The 19,964-nt window shown below is 31.7% G+C and overlaps 1 protein-coding gene across 1 annotated transcript in view; it reads right to left on the bottom strand.

Moving 5' to 3' along the window:
* MIPEP (mitochondrial intermediate peptidase) overlaps positions 1-19,964 on the bottom strand; it is a 163,019-nt gene that overhangs the window by 74,730 nt on the left and 68,325 nt on the right. Inside the window, exons 14-15 of the mRNA XM_051986567.1 lie at positions 17,983-18,092; positions 470-544 (exon numbers count right to left, since the gene is read on the bottom strand). Of these exons, the coding sequence (XP_051842527.1) occupies positions 470-544; positions 17,983-18,092 (185 nt within the window). The remainder of the gene's footprint in view (positions 1-469; positions 545-17,982; positions 18,093-19,964) is intronic.

Below are 19,964 nucleotides of genomic sequence, written 5' to 3'. Positions count from 1 at the left end.
AATTATCTCAGCCAAAAAAAAAAAATAATAATAAGTGAAACTCCATCAATACCCCAAATTATTGTCTAAACATCTGGTTTCATGAAAACAGGACAGAACATAAGCATATTTCACTCAATTTTCCAAATTTCCCCTGAGTGAATAAAATAGATAAATAATTGAGGAGATAAATAATAAGATTTGACTTTTATCCCTTGTCATTGATAAAATAAGTGATTTAAAGGAGTTTTGCCTTTTATATGCTTGGGTTTTTCAGTCTGAAAATGAGAATACTTTTATTTGTCATTTCTTTACTAAGGATGCTGTAAGAACTGAACAAGTCAAATTCTATAAGGTTTATTAAATTCAGATGAAATATGTTTTATAATTTCAAGTGTTATTATTTTAATAAACGTGTAGCATTGGCAAGAGCCTAATTTATTTTAGGTAACTGCTAACTACAAATTGAACAAAGGTACATAATACACACCTGAAGTTGCATGTCAGCTGCAGCACAGATCTTTTTGGATTCACAAAGTCGAGACACCATATTTTTTGGCAATGCCTTGGAAAAAAATACCATAAGAGCAAATAGTTGAAGAACACATTCATTTTATTACAGGAGTCAGAGTCTAAAAAATATATCAAATGAAACAAAATGCATAATGAATTTTAATATTATGTCTTTTAAATAATTCAGGTATCAAGATGACCAGATTGAAGACATTCTTTAACTTTCAAATGTAGAAATTTGTTAAATGGAAGTTTGTGCATTCAGGTACACTTTTTAAAGAATCCATTTACAACCTCAAAGATAAATAATTAAAGAATTATTACTTTGTCATTTATGAATCCCATTTAAACACTGTGTCATCATTTTTTAAAGAACACAGATACAGCAGTGGTAGGACTAAAATGTCAAAATGCAAGAAAGTAAATTTAGAATTTGGGAGTGACAGCCACATTTGAGACCAAATTTTTGAAATCTCAGATAACTATAGTTATGAAACCTTATTTTCCAGCCTCCAAGAATGGAAGTGCATTATTTACTGTGCATATCCTGGACTATATTTATGATCCAATATATTTTGTAACTCTTTCTTGTGACTAATGAAGATTTATTCTCTATGCTGAAATTGATTATATACATTATATTCCTTATCAGAGTAAACTAATTATTGATTTGAGAAAGTGTACTTTGCTTATCTAGTATGCATAATGGAATTTTATACCCTAAAAATAATTATAATTTTAAAATAATTCAGCTAACAGGATGACATGATTGAAGACATTTCCAAAGTATGGCAGTTAGACTCATCTTCTTGAGTTCAAATCCAACCTACTAGCTGAGAGATCCCAGGCAACTTAACCCTGTTTGTCTCAGTTCTTCATCTTTACAATGAATTGGAAAAGGAAATGGCAAACCCCTCTAGTATCTTTATCAATAAAACTCCAAATGGGATCATAAGGAATCATACACAATTGAACTGAATGAACAACTTCCAAAGTACAGGTTCTAGGTTAAATGATGCTGATTATTTGGCATTTATTTAACATTTCACATCATTTTTACCAATACAGAAAGCTATCATTTTGTACAAACATGCTTAATATAAGAAATAAACAGAATTCATAAGCCAATTGTTGACATTTTCACAGGATATATTAAATAAAAATTACAGGAAGACATGCTAGAACTTGAATAAAAACATAAATGATGGCAATGAATAATATATAAGTGAGGCAGAAGAAAAGGAATGGGAGGGAAAAAACTAAGAGTATCATCAATGTCACTTCAAAATATAGACAAAACAATGAAAATTTGTTAGAAGAAACCAGAAACCACATTTCTTGGCACAGCACGGGTGCCACAAATCCAGGAATACCCACTTTACTAACTTTTAGAGACTGATCAAAAGGATACATAAGAAAAAAGGAAAAGTTTCATAAGAAAATGCTATTTTAATAATGGCAATTTGTCATCAATACAATAATTAACATCATCATTAAAAAGTATTTAAATTTCAAAATTAAAGCCCTACATTTGGGTTCAAAAATAATTGCAAAAATATATTAGGGATTATGGTTAGATAATATTTTATGTGAAGAAAATCTGAAAACTTTAATTGAATTTTATTATACTTTAAAAGTATGATATAGTAGCCAACAAAGGAATCCAATCTTAGGTTGCTTTAACAGAAATAGTGCCTACAACTAAAAGAAGCTATAGTTAAACTGTCCTTCCCTTTTTCTCAGATCCACATCTACAGTATGACTGTTTTTAGTTGTAGATTACTCATTTTAAGGGCACTGACAAAGTGAAACAGCTCTGGACTATAGGTCACTGAAGTAACTGGGAATACAGCTAGGAGAACACTTAAGAATGGAATATGCATATCAACAAGTATTAGAAGAGCTGCAATATAGAGGAGGGAAAAGAGGAAGAAGTAGGAGCAATTATTGGCATTTAGATGTCTCTCTCTTTCAATATTGGTACATAAGGCTTCTCAAGTTTGTTATTAAGGTATAGTAATTCAAACAGCTAGCTGACTAGTTAGAGTAATGTTAACTGAAAAAACTTGATGGATGGCATCAATGGATTGAGTATTCTTTTTCTCTTAGTTATCCCTTAGAAATATTCTTCCACTGGATTCAATTACTCAAAACCAATGTATCTATTTCCACATGGAGATAGATACCTAAGCTTAAAACAGTGCCTTTGAAAGATTTGCCTTCAAAGCCCAAAGTTACAAAATAACAACAAATATCAGAGTCTATCTCTACAGGATTCTCAGTTAAGCAATATTGTTAAAATAAACTATAATAGGTATAATTCTTATTTTTTTTGATGCTTAATCCAAAGGAAACAATATAAAGAAAAACAAAAACAAAGAATGGGTAGAAATACAATTATAATCAGCTAACAGATACATTTTAAGAGCACTATAGGGAGGATAACACATAATCTGTTCCTCACCTTTAACAAACTAAATACTTTGGGATAGAAAACCCTATAAATATAATTAAAAATTATTCAATAATATAAGGCAGGGAATAAGGATTAAATGAGTAGTGAAGTAACTAATAAGGTTTTGAAAACTAAGAGGTCAGTGTAAAGTGGAACATGTCAAATTAATAAATTATTATATCAGTACATAGAAGCAAGGTGGCAAGTGTCTTTGTATTGTAGAAAGGGAGCATCTTTTAGGTTAAACAAAAATATGCTATTTTTATAATAGTTTAATTCTGGAATTGCTTACTGGAATTAGGAAATGTACAATAACTCCAGGAATGGAAAACAGTATTATTCTCAATCTGCAGATAACATCTTCCATTATTTAAACAACAACAACAACAAAAATAAAAAATTACACCCTAAAATTTATAAAAACTGTTATTTTCTTTTTGACTTGCACGTTTGGACTAAATAATGAATATTACTATTTAAAACTTATCTTCAAGTAAGAAAAAAGTTATCAGTCAACATATTCTTCTGTAAATACTGTTTTGCTGCTCAGCCTTGGTAACCAAATAATGCAATTCTTACCATAACATCAAAAGCAGTAATATCTACAGAATATCACAGATGTTTTTTATTACAGTCTCCTAAACTTGAGACATATTTTGTAATGTGTTGAAGTGATTGCAAACTAATATAATACAGCTTTCAGATACAAACATGTGCATAGCTCCTATAACAGTATAAATATTATTAAGAGTTTTAACTGTTACAGAAAAACGTTAGCATAAGGAAAGCCTGAGGTTATAAGTTTCAAAAAAAAAATTGTTCCATCTACGTGCAGCATATGATCTATGCCAAGAAAAAGGTGAGTAAATAATGTAGCTGATTCTGATTTGGGGCAATGAGTAACAAGGTTCATATACAAGGCACAGCTGATATCTAGGTTACTTTATAGTTAGCAACTATAAAAGAGCAAATCAACCACCAGTCATTAAAAATGAGGTGTAACTAATTTACTTTAGGTAACAATATTCTGGCAAGAACAGTATTCTACTCATCTCTAAGGTAATACCCTGCACACCTAAACACCTACTTTTCTTACAAGGGAAATAGTAACACCAGACTATCATCATGTCCTACAGATTAAGTAGTTAACTTCAAATAAGCCAACACATCCTAATTAATTAATTCAATTGAATCCAACCAGGAAGAAAAGGAGAATGAATGACTCTGACTCAAATGGACCTCCTCTTTGCCAAGGAAGGAAAATAACATCTATTTTATGTTAGGGGCCTAGCTTAATATGGATAAGACTAATCATAACATTTGCCTACTAAATTCCAGCATTAATATAACGTATCACTTGCAGGCTGTATTTTAAAGGAGAGTGATGAAATGCTAAATAATAGAACAGTTATGCTGCAGATCTTCTCCAATCTTTTCCCTTTCTCTCCAAACTCTAATTAATCTAATAACTAATAATTTGTCTCCAAACTAATAATAACAGTCTCACATACCTGGCAAAAGTATTCTGAGGTAGGATCACTTATCTACTTAACATTTAATGCTTAGTTGCATTATACACCTGATTTTGTTGTTGTCATTTAAGTCATGTCTGATTCTTCATGACCCCACTGGGGCTTTCTTGGGAAAGATACTGGATTGATTTGTCATATCCTTTTCCAGCTTATTTTATAGATGAGGAAACAAACAGGATTACATAACAAGCCCAGGATCACACAACTAGTAAGTGTCTGAAGCTGGATTTGAATTCAAGAAGCTATCTTCTTGACTCCTGACTCAGCACTTTATCCTGTGTCACCTAGCTGCCCCATACTTGGTTCTACTTTAGTCAATCTACCTACACTAAGGTAGGGAAGGCTACTATCCAATGATTTCCAAATTTCTGCCTCAGTAATGATTTATCTATTGCTACATCAACTGTTTTTAAATAGTCCTGCTACTTTCTCATTTAAAAAAAAATCTTTTTAAGTAATATAAATTCTGTGGCATCAAAAGTAGTCTTACAACAAGTTATTTAAGATTTAGAAAAATCTGACACTTCCTCAAAACAGCATAGCAGTCCATATGCATCTTAAAACAGTATAATGTGATGGAAATAATATAGGACAGTGAGTCAAAACATTAGTTCTATCTACTCTGGGATTTGCTACTTCACAAGCTATATGACTATAAACAAGTCGTTTATTCATGTGCAATATGAAAAAGTTTAGTCTAAAGTCCTTTCAAGCTGAACATGCTGTCATGACTCTGTAATCCCCAATGACCAAAACAATTTCCCATCACTGAAATACATTTGAACATACAACATTCACTACAAAACCTTATTATAAAAGACAAGAAAGCTGACCAGCTTAAATTGTCATCATACACCATCTGAATATCAAAGTCATATACCTTATTCTTCATGAATTATTACTTTCTATTAACAGGAACTTACTTTGGACATGTTTATGCTACAAATACTATTCACTCAGGTTTTATTATACCATTCTGTTATCTACATGTATTTTTCTACATGTTTAGAAAATAGAGCTCATGGATATTTTTCTCACTATGCCACTTAATATAGTATCCTATATACCAGGGATAGGGAATGCCATATTAAGGCCAACAAAATCATTTGCTAAGGCAACTGCAGCTGAAAGCTAGGTACGCTAATCTCCCACCATTTGAGTTCCATATGTTGATAAATCTTCTGTATGGCCCACAGATGATGTAATAAATATCCAAATGGCCCATGGCAGAAAAAAAGATTCCCCAGTTCTGCTGTATACCAATCCACAAAAATGTAAAAATACCTTAAGAATGGCTTCTTATACTTTGTGATATTCTAAAGGGATGACAAGATTCCAAACAATACATACCTTTAATCCCTCAAAGATGTTTATGTCCTAAGTCACACTATTTTAGAAAAAGACGTATTATCATCATGAAAATTATCTCATAGATCTAAAATAATCTTTCCCAAACTTATATGGATATGGAAAATTGTGGGGATTTGAATATATTGATAGTATCCATAAAAGCTAGTCTATATAGTCAAAGAATATGGAATATATTTGGAATAAAAATGTATCAAAAATTTTTAAAGCAAAATTCAGAAAATTAAGCTATTTTCATACTGAAAATTGTTGCATGTAAATGTTGCTGACGTATATATTTTCATATCTAATACTATAGAGGGGAAAATATGGCTAGCATAAAAATGTTTTCATACAAGCTATATTCCTCTCACACTGTGGAGAATACTGGGGGGTTCCATGGAAAGGAGTTTGGGAAACTATCTATAGCACTTCAGTACAAGCCGAATACTTGTTTTTCTATGCCTGTGATATTTCATAAAGCTTGACAATTCACTCACTTCTAGAAAATGGTTTCGTTCTTTAAGAAGAATTGGTCATCAAATACTGAGTCTTTCATCTGGAGTTTCTATCTAGACAAGACTGGTCCTGATCTTGATACCTTTTGATGGTGCTTTAATGAATAAAATGAAATAAAAAGATTATGTCATACCATAATTCTTCACATTCCAAATCTAACATAAATAATATCACTTGATATTATCTGAGGTTAAAAAGCAAAGGAAAAAAAGATTTGGGATAAATTACCTAACAATCCATTTATCTTTGAGTCACTGATAAGATATCATTAAAAAATATGAAGTGCTACTTTGATGATCAGCATGGCTCCTAGCCTTGAATACCACCAGTAACCTTAATTGGGATCACTTATATCCACTAGTAGGTTTAGTCCTCCCTGAGCTTTGGAACCATCTCTGATCACAGGCAGAGGAAACAGAAGATTCCCCTAAATACAATAACCCAATGTTACTGCAGGAAATTGGGTTTTTTTTTTTCTTCTCTATTCTGTCCTATCTGACCATGTATGCCTGGCTTCTAATTACTATATACATTGATCCTCTTGATACCTGGTGCTGCCTTATTTTTGCTCCCATTGCAGAACTTTCCAGGGACTAAAGTTCCATTTCTCAAATCCTAGTCCTTTATGGCTGAGTCACAAATACAAGTGGCCTGACTTTCCAGACATCAATCACTAGCCACCTGCCTACCTAGATATATATACCCACAACACACCTTCAGGTTATTCTGAGGCATTCACTTTCAGCTATTTAGACTCCTAACTCTTTTTCCAGATTAGATGCTTCCAACTAAGTGAATCTCCTTGGCTTAGCCAATCCCTTGAATGGATGCTCCCAGAGCTATTACCTGTATATGAGAAAAATAATGACTATACATAATCAACTTTAATGAACTGAAGTTAGTGTGTAATTGCTAAGAGGTGATTTTCTTAAAGCTGAGAGAAAAGAAAATGATAGGTTGGGTATATAAGCCTAGTTGTCCTTCAATGTACCAAAGTAGCTAGAATTGCACTAAATAAACTAAAATTTAAAAAAAAAAAAAAAAACAAGAAACAAAACCCAAAGAAAGAAATTCTAAAAGCAAGCCCTTAAAAGAAAAAAATAAAAATAGAATAAAGTAATGATCAAACAAAGAAAACCTAATAAATGAATTAACACTATGATGTGAAGGAATTCCTGGTTAAAACTCAAAAACAAGAGAATTCTTTTTTTTTTTTTTTAAATACCTTTTTATTCACAGAACCCATGCCAGGGTAATTTTTTACATTATCCCTTGTACTCACTTCTGTTCCAATTTTCCCCTCCCTCCTTCCACCCCCTCCCCCAGATGGCAAGCAGTCCTATATATGTTAAATATGCTATAGTATATCCTAGATACAATATATATGTGCAGAACTGAACAGTTCTCTTGTTGCACAGGGAGAATTGGATTCAGAAGGTAAAAATAACCCAGGAAGAAAAACAAAAATGCAAACAGTTTACATTCATTTCCCAGTGTTCTTTCTTTGGATATAGCTGCTTCTGTCCATTATTGATCAATTGAAATTGAGTTAGATCTCTTTGTCAAAGAAATCCACTTCCATTAGAATACATCTTTATACAGTATCGTTATTGAAGTATATAATGATCTCCAAACAAGGGAATTCTTAAGTTACTTTAACTAAGAATTGAGAAAATAGAATGACTAGAGTAGTTGGAAGGACCAATAGAAAGGAAGAAAAAGATATGACGCAAAATGGAGTTAAAGAAAAAATTCAAAAGAAAAATCTGGAGCTTGGAATGAAAGCAGAAAATCTTAGTGAAATGTAAACACTCCCCCAAAAATGAAACTCAAAAATTCAATGTTACTATAAGAAACACCAGCACAAAATCCAATCCTGAAAACCAAACATCTATTATTTGAAATGATAGCTATAGAAAACAGAGCTCAAAAAGTTAAAGCAAAAATCACTAATCTCCCAGAAGAACATTATGAAAAAACTTGAAATAAAGAAAAATTATTGGAATGCATAGGCCATAAACAGAAAGAAATCAAAGATCTAATTAATCTAGAAATGTGGACTGTGAAGCAACAAAAAGAATAAAATATTATGAGCAGTCAGGAAGAAAAATAACATTCCAAGAAATTCCAGTCAAAACCACACAGGATTATGCATCAGCAATAAGAAAAGGAAGGATAAAAATAATATATAAATTAAGGGAAAATGTTTGCACCCATAAATGAAACTCTAAAAAGATGAATATAGTCCTAAAATAATGTCCTTCATGATTGAAATAGTCACCTTATCTGTCGCCTAGATTCCCTGTCTTCCTTCAAGTTTCAACTAAAATCCCATCTTCTACAAAAGTTTTTCCAACCTCCTTTAGATGTGATTCCTAATTCATGTTTTGGTATATAATTTGCACTTTCTCGAATTTATCTAATCAATATAATTTCTACTATTCTGAATGATTAAGAGTGTCCAAAAGGTAGGGGAAGGGGAGAAGAGGAGGAATCAAGCTACCTGAGCCTACCTGAGCACAGTCTTATTACTATACTTTTCTACCAACTTTATTCCATCATGGACAATGCTACTAATTCATTTCACAAATTCATTTATCAATATACCTATTACTCCAAGTTTAAATTCTGTGACTTGAACAGTCACATGAAAAGAACTTTTTTAGGTTTATCATTTGTACAAATGTCCTTTTCAAAACCATGGGGACCTCTCTTCCTCTTTGTGAATTCCTAAAGTTTGTAGGGACTTAACTATGGAGTGTGAAAAAGTGAGGATCAAACATAGGATATAAACCTGGGTGAGGGAGAGAATGATGGTGTCCTTAATAATAATAGAGAAGAAAGAATGAGGGAAGGATTTAGGGAAAAGATAAGTTCAGTTATGAACATTTTGAGTTTAAGATGTCTACAGGATATCCAGTTCAAGATGTCCAATAAGCATTTGAGGATGTAAAAGTGGATTTGTTTTGCCCCAACAGTAGTAATAATAATAAAAATAATAATAATAAATAATACCCTTTTTTTCTCCATTTCAAACATTTAAGATAAAGCATGGTCCAGAGCAGGACTGAATAAATGCTACTGATTGACTAATTTTCCAAAGCACCCAACCGTAAGAAGCCCAAAGTTTTATATAAACATAATCAGAATGGCAAAAGGTTTGAAAGTAGTGTCACTCTCATTTTTACATAACTGAGTAAACCATGATTCTGAAAAACTATAGTGATTTACTGCCAGTAACTAAATGAAGCCATGAATGTCTCTATTCTGATCACTTACAAACTGAGAGGCAATCATCTGTATAAGTTTCTATTTACTCAGTCTGTCTCCCTAACTCAAAGCATTCCCAGTTATAACTGAAAAATTGAAAGTACAGAATTTAATCACTGTTCTACCAACACAGTATATTTGATATATCCTATTTAATTTTCTAAAGAAAAGAAGTTATGCTTTTTAAACTTATCTTTTTCCAGGATAATTATATGCAATGGACAGTAACAAGAACAACTTGTTTATTCCTGCAAAACAGAAAAAAAAAAAAAAAAAAACAGCAAAGAAGAGAGCTTTCTCCACTGAAAGGTTGTATGACAAATGACTGAAGTAAAAGGAAGCAAACACTTTAGCAAACTTTTCATTTTCCAAAATCAATGCAAAATCTACTTGGACTAACCAAATGTTAACTTACAAGCTAAAGGAAAATTTAATAACCATCTAATCCAATAGTGTTGGAAATTTGGAATTAAATTCTTACAGAATATTTTCTGAAGACTATTAAAGTCATTAGATACTTAAAAGGTCATCAATACATTGAACATTAAGAAATTCTCTGGTAGAAATGCCAAATATGGTAGTTCTCCAAGTCCTCCTAAAGCCAAGAACTCCAACCACAGACATTCCCAAGGAACATGTTGAAGTTAAGGTAAGACTTGTTGGGACGTAGTCAAATACAAATAAGAAAACACTGCAAAGGCATGAAGCAAAAGATTCCAAGGGAATGGAGCCTAAACTGGAAGTCAGTAGCCTTGCTGTTTAACCTGACTTCTACACTGACATACATGTGAGTGCAAATGCCCACAAGGGGAAAAAAACAACTGAATTGCAGTGTGACAGAATCAATCAGTTTGGTTTGTCTTGGCCAGTGATTCAGGCATATATCATCAACAAAACTAAAATAATTAATTTTGCCAAGCCACAATGGGTTTGTTTGGCTAAGCAGAGTTATCGCCTCAGTATCTCAATCTGCAAAATGAACACAACACTACTTGACACATACTTATTTCTCAAGAATCTTTTATAGATTAAGAAAATGAGTATTTTGAGATCCTCAGATGAAAGGAACTTTAGAAGTACTAAGGTATAATGGGACCACCCCAGAAATGTCTCAGTGAATCACTCATAACCAAGAATAAATCCAGATGATAGTATGTATTTTTTTTCTTAAATTAGAAAACATTTCAATGCATGTGATAAAATACCTAATAACTTTCACTACTTTTAACCTAACACAGGCTGCCAGTAAACATTCTCAAATAGAAAAGCATTAAAAATTACAGTAAGATAAATTTACTAAAATTATACAAACATGTTCAAACTTATTTGATTTTAGTCATAACACAAGTTTTATCTTCAATTTCTATCCATAACCTCTCAAATAGATAGGAAAAAATTCATAACAAGTATATAAGTAACCTTGAAGTTATTTAAACTTAATAAGAAATATAAGCCTTAGGCCTAATTTCACAAACCCAAGGCAGAAACCAAATCTTTTGGCAAGATGCAAGATAGAAAAGTTCAGCAATAAAAGCACAAGAAAGAACTTTCTTATATTTCACAATCCAAGGGAAGAAAATCAGATTCTAATAAAATAGTAGTAGAGAAAAATTCATTACTAAAAACATAAAAATTTTAATTCAAAATTTCAATATTCTAAAATATCTGTCAAAATGTAAATAAATTTCTTCAGAAACACAGAAAATTGGCCTGAAAGAATATATACTATGGTATTCAGAACTTAAGGAACAATGAGGAACAATATTTGAAAAATCAATACTGCACTGGTAATTTGATGTATTTTTCACAACTCTTTAAGTATTTATTATAATAAATAATAACACATTTGCAATGTGTAGATAAGTCATATTATTCTTCTTTTTGTTTGTAAGAGATTAAGTTCCTTTATCCAAACCAGGACTTCTTAGCTTGAGATGAGCTTTTTAAATATCTGATAACTTTTATCACTATATTTGGTTCCCTCTGTAATCCTATGCATCCATTTTATAATTTAAATACATTATTCTGAAAAGGGTCCCATAGCTTTACCAATAGTAAAGGGATCCATGATACATACAAAAAGATTAAAAACATGTAAGACAAGGTTGAATTGTTTCTCAACTCTCAATGTGTTGAAACATTTAAGAATGATAAGCTCTTCCTCATGACAGTTTACTTATAGTGTGGCTTTATAGTCAGGACATGATCTAGGGTTCACAGATTTAAAAGATAAATAGTATAAAGCCACATGTTTAATCAGTTAATAATAATAATAGTCAGGGGCAGCTAGACGGAACAGTAGATGGAGTACCAGGTCTGAAGTCAGGAGGACCTGAATTCAAATCTGGCCTCAGACACTTAATTAACGCTTATTACTTATGTGACCCCAGGCAAGTCACTTAACCTCAATTACCTCACCAAAACATATAAATAAGTAAATGATAATAATAATAATAATTATATATATATATGCATATATATATATTCAAAGCACTATCAGGCATTGTAGGAAGATATAAAAGAAAAAAGAATCATATGCACTGTTCCCATCCAATTGAAAAACTCATTTAATCTAAACTCTTTTGCAATACAGAAATATGTTCTATAATGTCCCCGACAGATATTATTTCTGACTGAAAACAGTGATGGAAAGCTTACAACCTGTGCTAAAGGCTCGTTTCACTATAGAACAACACTAATCACCGCTATTTTTTTTTTTTCTCTTGCTGAACCGATATCTGATTATATTTCTACTCTTTGGTCCTTCCACATAATATTGTCTTCAAATATTTCAAAAGAGCTATATTATCTTAATATTCTCTTTTTCAGTCAAAATGAATCCAGTTTCTTTTTTCATTTCTACATTATAGCATTTCCAGGCTATTAGTTATCTTAGCATCTCTTCTGGATATTATCTAGCTTACCCATTATTTCAAAGATTCTGTAATTTTATCAGTGTGGCCACTGCATTCACAAAGACAGATTACAACTTATCTAATAGTTAGTAAATGGTCTTCAAGAGTTAATGGGAACAAATTATTTATCACTCTATGGTGAATTCATTAATAAACTCTCTGAACTTAATTAAGTCAGTGCACAGATAATAGACACAGTCTACCACTAGACTTGTATTTAAAGCCCTCTGCAAAGTCAAAGTAACTTTGTGATTACAAAATGAGTTGAAAAAAAGGCTTTAGCAGAATTTAATAATATTTCTCTTAAAACACAGGAGTGAACAGAATACCCAAGGATATAGTTGGGGTAGTACAAACTACAGTTGAACCATTATTTTCCATTATCTGGAGATCATCTTTCTAAGAATATAGTCTAAGAATAAGCCTTCTTAATATACTTAATATATTCCTCAGATTAAATAGCTAATTTTAATAAATTTTAGTAAAGCTTATAGTTCACTAAAATCTTTAGATTTGTTTTGCTGACTTATAATCATGCAGTTGATTTTTCTTTTATCTAAATGCAAAGCTTTGCATTTAATGGTATAAAATTTAATTTTTTAGTTTCAAACATGTCAGCATGACTGAATTTTGATTCATCTACAGTAGTAGTTACTGTTTCTAGTTTTAAATTACATATTTAAGTGATAAATATACTTTTTATATCTCCATGAAAATCACTGAAAAACTGCTGAATGAAACAAGGCCAAGTGCTCTGTGACTTTCCATGAGATATCAACATCTAGGCTGAGTATGATTCATGAAAAACCACTTTTTTACATGGCTGTTCATGTACTGTGACTCTACCTAATACAAATAATCTGGTTCAAACTTAACCATCCAGAAAGCACAGAAAATTCAGTAAAATATTTTTAGAAAGATTCACTACGTCTATTTGATCAATCGATTCTAAGAAGTTGGTAGACATATATCATAGTTAAACATGACTTGTTCTTAGTGAACTTAGTGAAACTCCATTGGCTCCACTTAATTTCAACACTGTTTAAATGCTAAATAAAAAAAAATCATTAAGTAATTTATTGTGAGATCTTATTGAGAAGAGATGTCACAAATTTTCTGTCCACAAAAATAAACAATTTTCTGCCAATTCTCTGCAGCCAGAGAAAGAACTTATGGAGACTGAATGAGGGCCAAAGCATACCATTTTCACTTTTTCTATTTTTTTTTCTTTTTCCCTTTTATTTTGATTTTTCTTTCACAACATGACTAATATAAAAATATGCTTAAAATGACTATATACAATAACAAGAAGATTATGTGATGATCAACTGTGATGGATTTGGCTCTTCTGAACAATGTGATGATTCAAAATAATTCCAATAGACTTGTGATAGAAAGTGCCATCAGTATCCAGAGAGAGAACTATGGAAACTGAATGTGGATCAAAGCATAGTATTTTCACTTTTTTTCCCCATTCTTATTATTTGTTTGCTAGTTTAGTTTTTCTTTCTCAAATATTTTCCCTTTCTATCTAATTTTTCTTGTGCAGTGTGATGAATATGAAGATATGTTTAGAAGAATTGCACATGGTTAACGTATATTGGATTGCTTGCTATTTTGGGGAAGGAAAGGAGAAGGAAAGAAAAATTTGGAAAAGGTTTTGCAAAGGTGAATGTTAAAAACTATTTTTGCATATATTTGGAAAAATAAAATGCTATTAAAAATAAAATAAAATGTACACATATATAGTCTATATTCGATTGTTTGATGTCTTAGGGAAGGAGGAAAGGGGAAGGGGGTAAAAAAAATATTTGGAACTCAAAATCTTACAAAAGTGAATATTGAAAACTATCTTTACATATAATTGGGAAAAATAAAATACTATCAAGTGAATAAAATTCTAAGTAAAAAAATTAAACAATTTCCCCTTGGAAAATTGAAATGTCTGTCCATGGTTTTCTAATATTTTTTTAATTCACTGTAATTTCTCAAAGATCACAGATAAGGTCTCTGGAATATCAATACACCTTCTTGAGATTTAATTCATATAACTAGGAAGACATGGCAACTGGGTAGTACAGTAGATAGAGCATTGAGCTTAGAATCAGGAAGACTCATCTTCAAAAGTTCAAATATGGCCTCAGACACTTATTAGCTATGTGACCTAAGGCAAATCCCTTATCCCCGTTTGCCTCAGTTTCTCATCTGTAAAATGAGCGACAGAAGTGGCAAATCACTCTGGCATTTTTACCATGAAAGCCCCAAAATGAGGTCACAAAAAATTAAAACACTACTGAAATGACTAAACAACAATAACAAAATGGAGAAATGGACTCATTTTGAGTAAAGTGGTGCTTTCTTCCTATCTCCTCATCTAACATGGGCTATATTTTTCTTAATACTGTTATTCCTATACATTCAAGTTTAAAGGTTATTTTGCTTACTGAAGATGAAGTGTAGGCAGTAAAACAAAAATTGATTAGTCCTGCTTTCTCTCTCTAACATTACATTACTTTCCCCAAGCAAAATAATCCTTGTTCTACTTCTAAACAGTTTTTTTTTTTTTACCTTTTATTTTCAAAATATACGCATAGTTTTCAATATTCGTCCTTTCAAAACCTTGTGTTCCAAATTTTTTTCTCCCTCCCTTTCCCCTATTTCCTCCCCTAGAAGCAAGTAATCCAATATATGTTAAATAGGTGCAATTCTTCTATACATATTTCCACAATTATCGTGGTGCACAGGAAAAATCAGTTCAAAAAGGAAAAAAAAATGAGAACGGAAACAAAAGGCAAACAAACAACAACAAAAAAGGTGAAAATATTATGTTGTAATCCACATTCAGTCCCCACAGTCGCTCTCTGGAGACAGATGGCTCTCTCCATCACAAGTGTATTGGAATTGGCTTGAATCAACTCTCTGTTGAAAAGAGCCACATCCATCAGAATTGATCATCACATAATTTTGTTGTTGCTGTGTACAATGTTCTCTTGGTTCTTTTCACTACACTTAGCATCAATTTATTTAAGTCTCTCCAGGTCTTTCTGAAATCATCCTGATGCTTGCTAAACACAGTTTTGAAAGCTCTTTTATTGCCTCTATTATTTTTATAAAGGTCATTCTATTCCTGATCTTAGCTTCTCTAACATTTTTCTCAAAGGTTCCCAGTGCTTTTTGGAACCTAATCTTAACTATGAATTCTTCTTTCCATTTTTTTGTACAGGACCTTCTAAAACTAAGATCAACAGAAATATATTTGTCTAGCCATTTTCTCCCCATATCTTTATATCTCCAGCCTAGTACATAATTCTTGGTCCCTAAGAGGTATTTAATAAATGCTTGCTGATTGATTTGATTTTTGTTAGAATAATAATTATAAACTCAGAATGTCTTTGTAAAAGTATCCCATTTCTTCGGAGTTACTATCTATTAAATATAACTAATCTCTTCTCTGAACTTTCAGAAATCTGCTGTCCTAAGATCAATGAAAAAGGACACTTACTAATACTGTACTTACAAAGCACAAGGTGGTATTATATTAGAGTTTGACCATTACCACTGTTCTCTTTATTCTATTATATTCTTCAGTAATACCTGTTATTACGAAATCATGACTATTCTAGCTTATGCTGGCTCTAGATAATTATTTGTTGATCAACTGACAAATAATGGAAATAAAGCTGTCCTGTCTCATGAATATAACAATATTAACAATTAAAAAACAAAAATTGCAATTCATAAAATAAGCCCTTTGAGGTTATGAATCCTAAATGTGATTAACTCCATATTACAAATAAAGATTTTAAAGTTAATGTAAGTTAAACAACTGAAGATTCAGGACCATTTAGGATAGAGCAAAACAGTTTCTTAAAACTGTACTTTTGACTCAATATTAGTAATTACTTTGTTAAATCAAGCTTCTTCAAAGAAACATATCAAAACAAAATTAGTCATTGAATGATTTAATAGTTGAAATTTCAAACTAACCTGAATATAGCTGCTACAATGGCATTACTTCCCTCCATGTATTCTGCAATCTAGTCATACTTGGCATATTCAAAGTTCTCATCACATGAGATGCTATTTCTTCTGTCTCTGGGTCTTTGAACTAATTGTCTCCTGTGCCTACAATACATTTTCTCTCTAGGAATTTCTGGTTTCCTTGAAAACTAAGCTTAAGCATGATCTTCTAAATGAACATTTTCCTAATCCCCAACACATAATAATACCCTCTCTCCCCAAACTACTTTGTATTCATTTTGTATATGCTATTCATATACTGATATGCAATACTGTTTCCATTAGAATGCAAACTCCTGGAAGACAGAGATTGTTTCACTTCTTTCTCAGAGATTAGCAGACTACCTGCACATACACAGCAACAACTTAATAAATGTTTATTGAATGATTACTGCAACATGGCAAAAGATAAAGATCAAGTGTTTTTTCCTCATTTAATCACTATTTTTATGTGCAATCAAATAGATTAATTTACTTTATAGGATTTTAACCCTTAAACTGGAAGAATTTTTCAGGAAACTGACTTACTCAAAAGCAATTTAATTGACAAATGTGTATGTATGTATGTACATTATTTGGACTTCCAATGAATATACATACATAATTATATTTTAAAAAGTTTGACCATCACAATCCTGTGGGGGTAGGTATAAGACATCATTTAGAGAAAAGAGATGATTGCAAGCAAAATGAAACATTGCATCTCAGTTCTATGAGTCACTATAAATATCTGAGTAAAACAAAAAATGATTTCATGATCTGAAAGAAGGATATAAACACAAAAGTGAAGGGGGAATTATAGTGTTGGAAAGTAGTAAAAATTTCTCAAATGACTAGACCTGTACTACAAATGCTACAATATTGAGCACATTACAACGAAACTCTCCATACTGAAGAATTAATGGATTTTTATTATAGGACCATAGTTCCAAAATTATATTAGACACCAATGACAAGGTGAAATGTAAACGTACACAATTTACATAACCAGCTTTGATAGGATATGGCTATTTCAATGTATTCAAGAGATGAAAGAAAATTTGTGAATTCTTAAAAAGTGTATAACTCCTAGTAACATTTTAAGCCATTTGTCACCATAACTCTCTCTCCTACAATAGGCACCCTTCTCTCTTAATTCTATTGGAGTTTCCAGAAGGCACAAGAACACACCCCCACACCATAGCTAAATTTGGGGACTTTGCTGTACACCATCCCCTTAACACTGATGAGCACAGACCTTCAGAAGATGAAAAGTAGATTTTTCTCACAAAATGCTTAGGGAGACCTTCCTACCTTCATCCTAATGCAAGTGAAAGGAAAAACGAATAATTTCCTTTGTGAAATTCATAACTTTAACTAAGTCCAATTTAATTGACTTTAACTAAGTCCGATTTAATTATATAACAAAAAGTTATATACATTTTTCCCCTACCTGGCCAGTCTGATAATGTTTTGCAAACTGGTTAACCACTCTATAATCACTTGCAAAGTACTCCATCAAGATAGAAGGAACTTCAGCAAAATCAGTGGGGCATCTTGTCCCTAAAACAAAATAACAATTGGCGTAATTTAAGGTCAAAAAATAATTTAAAGGAAACTTCTAAAACTTTCCTTGGACTTTTTATGAACTATAAACTTTAATGCATTAAGTCAATATTTTACTTCTATAAAATTATTGTACATATTGGCAAAAAAGTTTATTATATTCCTATGCATTTTACTTCAAATCAAAAAGTGAAAGAAAACGTTTTCACAGCTGAGTATGGCACCTTGTTAAAAAAAAAAAAATTGCTCACATTCTCTAAAAGCAAACTTGTCTATGCTCAAGATGTCCATGTATTAAATATATCATTTTGAGACAGTATTACAATTGAGGTAAAAATGTTCACTTAAAATTCATAGGGTTCCATTCTCAAACATGGTTTCTCTTTCAAATCTCGTAAATCCACACTATCCCAACTTTTTTTTTCTTTTTTAAAAAAGTCAGTGCTGATACAGAAAAGTATCTATGTAACTATATATTTCTTTAAAATAAGCAAATATTTTAAGAATTTAATTTTTATTTAATGCACCTTTGCTTCTTTGATTTTTGTCTTTAATGAAAGTTCTTCTACCTCCAGACTTACTCCAACAGAGAACACCTGTTTGTAATTGTAAATAGGTGTTTACAATTCACCACTGGTAGGGAATTATCACCCACCATAAAGCTACAACTAGGACTTGGAGCTGGGTTATAGGGGCTTGGCCAGAAATAAGGGAAAAGTCACACAATCTTTAGAGTTGAGGGAGACCTTAGAGATTAGTTTGCTTTACAAAGGAGGGAATCAATAAGAAGGAATATGCTCAAGATCATAGCTACAAGCCTGAGATTCCTCTAGGGCCTCTCATTCACATAAATCCCAACTCCAAAATTTAGAGGAGAGAAACCTAAATGGCAAGCCTTTTCTGCTGAGCCTCATTTACTCCTTTGTCAACACACATCTGGGGAACTGAATTATAACCTATTATCATTCTTTAAGGTATACCAGGCACTTTCCTCAAAATAACCTTGAGAAATACGAATTTCAAGTATTACTGTCCCCATTTTACAGATAAAGGAACTGATGCATACAGTAACAAAATGGCTTTTCTAAGTAGCTTTTAAAGAAAATATCTGTGCTTTCATTAGGTTCAAATGAAATAATTTATGTAAAGCACACTGAAAACTTTCAAGTGCAATATGTCAGCTATTGACATTATTAATTATTCATCATTGTTCACATTAGAAAGCAGTGTAGCTGGTTTTGAAATCAGGAAGATTCAGGTGCAAGTTCTGCTTCTACACAGTAGCTCAAGGAGCAATAGCAAGTCACTAATTTCTCTGCATCCCAGCAGACATCCTAAGACTTCTGGAAGCATCTGATTAGCTGATCTCAATGGGAAATAACCCATACTAACCCACCTTCCTCCTACACCCCAAAAAATAAGTTCTGGGTATATGTCTCTGTATGAGTACATGTCTATGTGTGTACAGATACACACGTTTGTAACCACAGAAAAGAAACTAAATGAATTCACTATATATATACATATATATATGGATATGTGTATATTTTCTAATTTATCCATATCCATATAATTATACAAATATACACACTTAAATACACAATTTCAAAGTTGCTTCAACAATGTAGGACAAAACCCTACATTGGGATTGGCATAATTTAAGGCCATCTGGCTCTTATCCATACTGTCACATAGATTCACAGGATGCTAGAGACCTACACACACACACACACACACACACACACACATTCATGTTCCTGAGCTACTTAGTGGAACTATCTTTCTTCCATATACCCAATTCAAAAAAACTTTTAATAGAACCAGTTACATTTATTCATGCTCAAATATGAATAAGAGACCAAATCGTCC

Source organism: Antechinus flavipes, chromosome 3, assembly GCF_016432865.1.
Source record: "Antechinus flavipes isolate AdamAnt ecotype Samford, QLD, Australia chromosome 3, AdamAnt_v2, whole genome shotgun sequence".
Lineage (NCBI taxonomy): Eukaryota > Metazoa > Chordata > Mammalia > Dasyuromorphia > Dasyuridae > Antechinus > Antechinus flavipes.
Note: the sequence above shows the minus strand (reverse complement) of the source record. Positions and strands in the feature narration are given on the sequence as shown.